The sequence below is a fragment of the Bison bison genome, unplaced genomic scaffold, assembly GCF_000754665.1.
Source record: "Bison bison bison isolate TAMUID 2011002044 unplaced genomic scaffold, Bison_UMD1.0 scf7180017864495, whole genome shotgun sequence".
In the NCBI taxonomy this organism is placed as follows: Eukaryota; Metazoa; Chordata; class Mammalia; order Artiodactyla; family Bovidae; genus Bison; species Bison bison.
The window spans coordinates 12671149-12674011 of NW_011495054.1; the positions used below are offsets into that span (position 1 = coordinate 12671149).

Below are 2863 nucleotides of genomic sequence, written 5' to 3' on the forward strand. Positions count from 1 at the left end.
GCCGGCGGGCCGGGGCCAGCCAGCAGATCCGTTGGGCCAGCACGGAGCTGGACAAGGAGAAGGCCCGCGTGGACAGCATGGTCCGCCACCAGGAGGTGAGGCTGGGGCCTCCTCCGCGCCTGGGCTCCCACAACAAAGGGTCTGGGGAGACAAAACTCCACCGAGGGGCGACATGCTGGAGACCTCAGAATTCCTGAGTGGAGATCCTGACCCGAAAGAAGTGGGCGGAGCCAGGCTGATGGGAGTCGGCCAACTGTTGTCCAGGGGGCGGGGTCTGCAAGCCTGGGGGCCTGGCCTCGCCCGGGGCTGCGGTCGGTCGGGCTCCCCTCGGCCCTCCACAACTCGCACTGCACCCCGGTGCACAGACGGGATGCAGCACAAGGGGGTGGGCTTGGGCACGGTCGCCTCCTGTGTCCCTTACGGCCTGCCTCTCGCCCACCCCCGGCTCAGTCCCTGCAGGCCAAACAGCGAGCCCTGCTGCAGCAGCTGGATAGCCTGGACCAGGAGCGCGAGGAGCTGCGGGGCAGCCTGGACGAGGCCGAGGCCCAGCGGGCCCACGTGGAGGAGCAGCTGCAGAGCGTGCAGGGCGAGAGAGAGCAGGGGCAGTGCCAGCTCCGGGCCCAGCAGGTGCGGGGCGGGGCGGAGGGCGGGGCCGGCTCCTCCCGGGGGCAGGGCTGCGAGCCGGTTCTCAGCTCGGAGCCTGCCCCGCCCCCAGGAGCTGCTGCAGAGCCTGCAGCGGGAGAAGCAAGGCCTGGAGCAGGCGACCACGGACCTGCGGCTGACCATCTCCGAGCTGGAGCGGGAGCTCGTGGAGCTGAGGGAGCGGGAAAGGCTGCTGGTGGCTTTCCCGGACCTGCACAGGCCCGCAGAGGCCCAGATCCAAAGTAGGGACCCCGGCTTGGTGCAGAGGACCTGGGGCCTGGGGCGGGCCGGCGGCTGGGGGCTTGTCTGGCCAGGACACTGGGGCCTGCAGCGAGGGTGGTGGGGGGTGCAGTCGTGTGGCCTCCAGAGGCCCCGTGACACGTGGGTGCTTTGTGTTGCCCACTCCTGGTGTGGACAGGGACACAGAGGCCCAGCAGTGAGGTGACCGCTCAGAGTCACACAGCCAAGTCCAGATGCCGGCTGGCTGCCTCTGTAGCCTGTGCCCTGTCACATGCCAGCCCTGGCTCAGCTTCCATGTCCCCCGTCCCGGCATCTCCCCAAACCACACCACAGGGCCAGCTCCAAGGGCGCAGTGACCCCAACTGTCCAGTGTCTGGGACCCCATGATATGGGAGTGCTAGGGACTCAGCTCGGAAGACCGGCTGCCAGGCCACCTGGGTTCTCGTCCCAACCCCTCCAGCCCCTAGAGCTCCGGGTGAATCCGGTGCAGAGCTGGCAGGATGATCCACTGCGATCTAGCTGGTCACGTAGGTCATCATTTCTGAGTGCTGGGCCTCGTGACGCCCTGTCGACCGCCCCACAGGCAGGTGACGAACCAGGAAACAGATAACAAGCGGCAGCAGCTTGCCTGGTTCACAGTCAGTGGGGAGTACCCATCCCCCAGCAGTGGGAAAGAACATCCTCGCTGAATTCCTGGCCCTCAAACCCAGGAGCTGGCCATGCCTTTGGGCGAGTCACTGTCTCTCAGGCCCTCCAAAAACGGGTAGCCTTGGAAGAGCTTCACTTCCTTACCTATTTGCTAAATCTTCAGTGAGTTCCAGTTCCCCCACCCCCACCCCAGCTCTCAAATTCTGCAAGGCTGCGGTCATCTCCCACAGGCAGGGGGCTACAGAGCAGGGGCAAGGCCTCAGGAGAAGGAAGGTGTGGGGGGCCCGGAGCACTGACCCCGCCCACTTCCCCGTGCGGCACGGTACGTCTGCCCTCGGAACTGCTGTCCCGTTGGGCACGAGAGGCCGACCTGCTGGGGTGCGGTGCCAGGTGTGCGTCCCCACAGGCTCTGGCAACGTCACGGACGACATGGAGAGGCAGGTGCAGGCCAACGACATCCGCATCTGGGTCCTGCAGGAGGAGAACGGGCGGCTGCGGTCCATGCTGTCCAAGATCCGGGAGGTGGCCCAGCAGGGGGGCCTCAAGGTGGGCAGCATGGCTCCTCCGCCCGAGAGGGGCCGGCCCTGGGGACTCGGAAGGCCTTGGGCTTCCCCGGGGAACCCGCCGCCAGCCCTGCTCCCAGCACCTGGGGCCCTCCCGGCAGGTGGCTTTAGCTGTGCCTGCTGTGAAGCCTCCCACGATTCAGCCAAGCACGAGGGTGTCTATGTGTCCTCCCGCTCCAAGCCCCCTCCAGCCCTTTGAGCCTTTATTTCAAGTGCACCAGGAGCCTCGTCCAAAAGCAAACCTTCCCATGCTTAAGAGCTGACAGGCCCCAGGAGGCTCCCAAACCTGCCCCTCAGAGGAAGGGGTGGGCCACAGGTGCAAGCCACCCCCCACCCTCCGTGGCACCCTCTCTGGTGGGTGCAGAGTGGGCCTGGGTCTTGCTGAGCTCGGTTTTCTTTGCAGCTGATCCCGGAGGACCAGCTCTGGGCCCCTCGCAGCAAGGGAATCCAGGGAGCAGAGCCCCCACTGCAGACAGCAAGGACGTCCCCGGGGTGAGTGAGGCTTTGTCAGAGGCCGGGCGCATGGCAGGTGGCAGGCGTGGGGGGAGCCCGCTCACTCACAGGGGATCTTGCCGTCTGGTCTTCCCTCAGGGGCCCGGGCAGGCGGCACCTGCCGGGCAGCAGGCCAGCCAGTGCAGGCAGGACCCTGCCGGGCCAGCCCCAGGCATCCCCGCCCCTGCAGCCCCACAGACGGCCCGGCGAGTCCTCCCCAGAGGATGCAACCTACCTGACCAACTGCGCCCAGAGCCCCATCCGTGCCTTGGCCAGGC

The 2863-nt window shown here is 67.2% G+C and overlaps 1 protein-coding gene across 1 annotated transcript in view; it reads left to right on the forward strand.

Annotated features, from left to right (window-relative positions):
• The window catches only part of CCDC157 (coiled-coil domain containing 157), a 12937-nt gene that overhangs the window by 9310 nt on the left and 764 nt on the right, over nt 1-2863 (forward strand). The window contains exons 7-12 of the mRNA XM_010828869.1: nt 1-95; nt 451-627; nt 716-884; nt 1937-2076; nt 2497-2585; nt 2685-2863. Coding sequence (XP_010827171.1) covers nt 1-95; nt 451-627; nt 716-884; nt 1937-2076; nt 2497-2585; nt 2685-2863 — 849 coding nt within the window. The remainder of the gene's footprint in view (nt 96-450; nt 628-715; nt 885-1936; nt 2077-2496; nt 2586-2684) is intronic.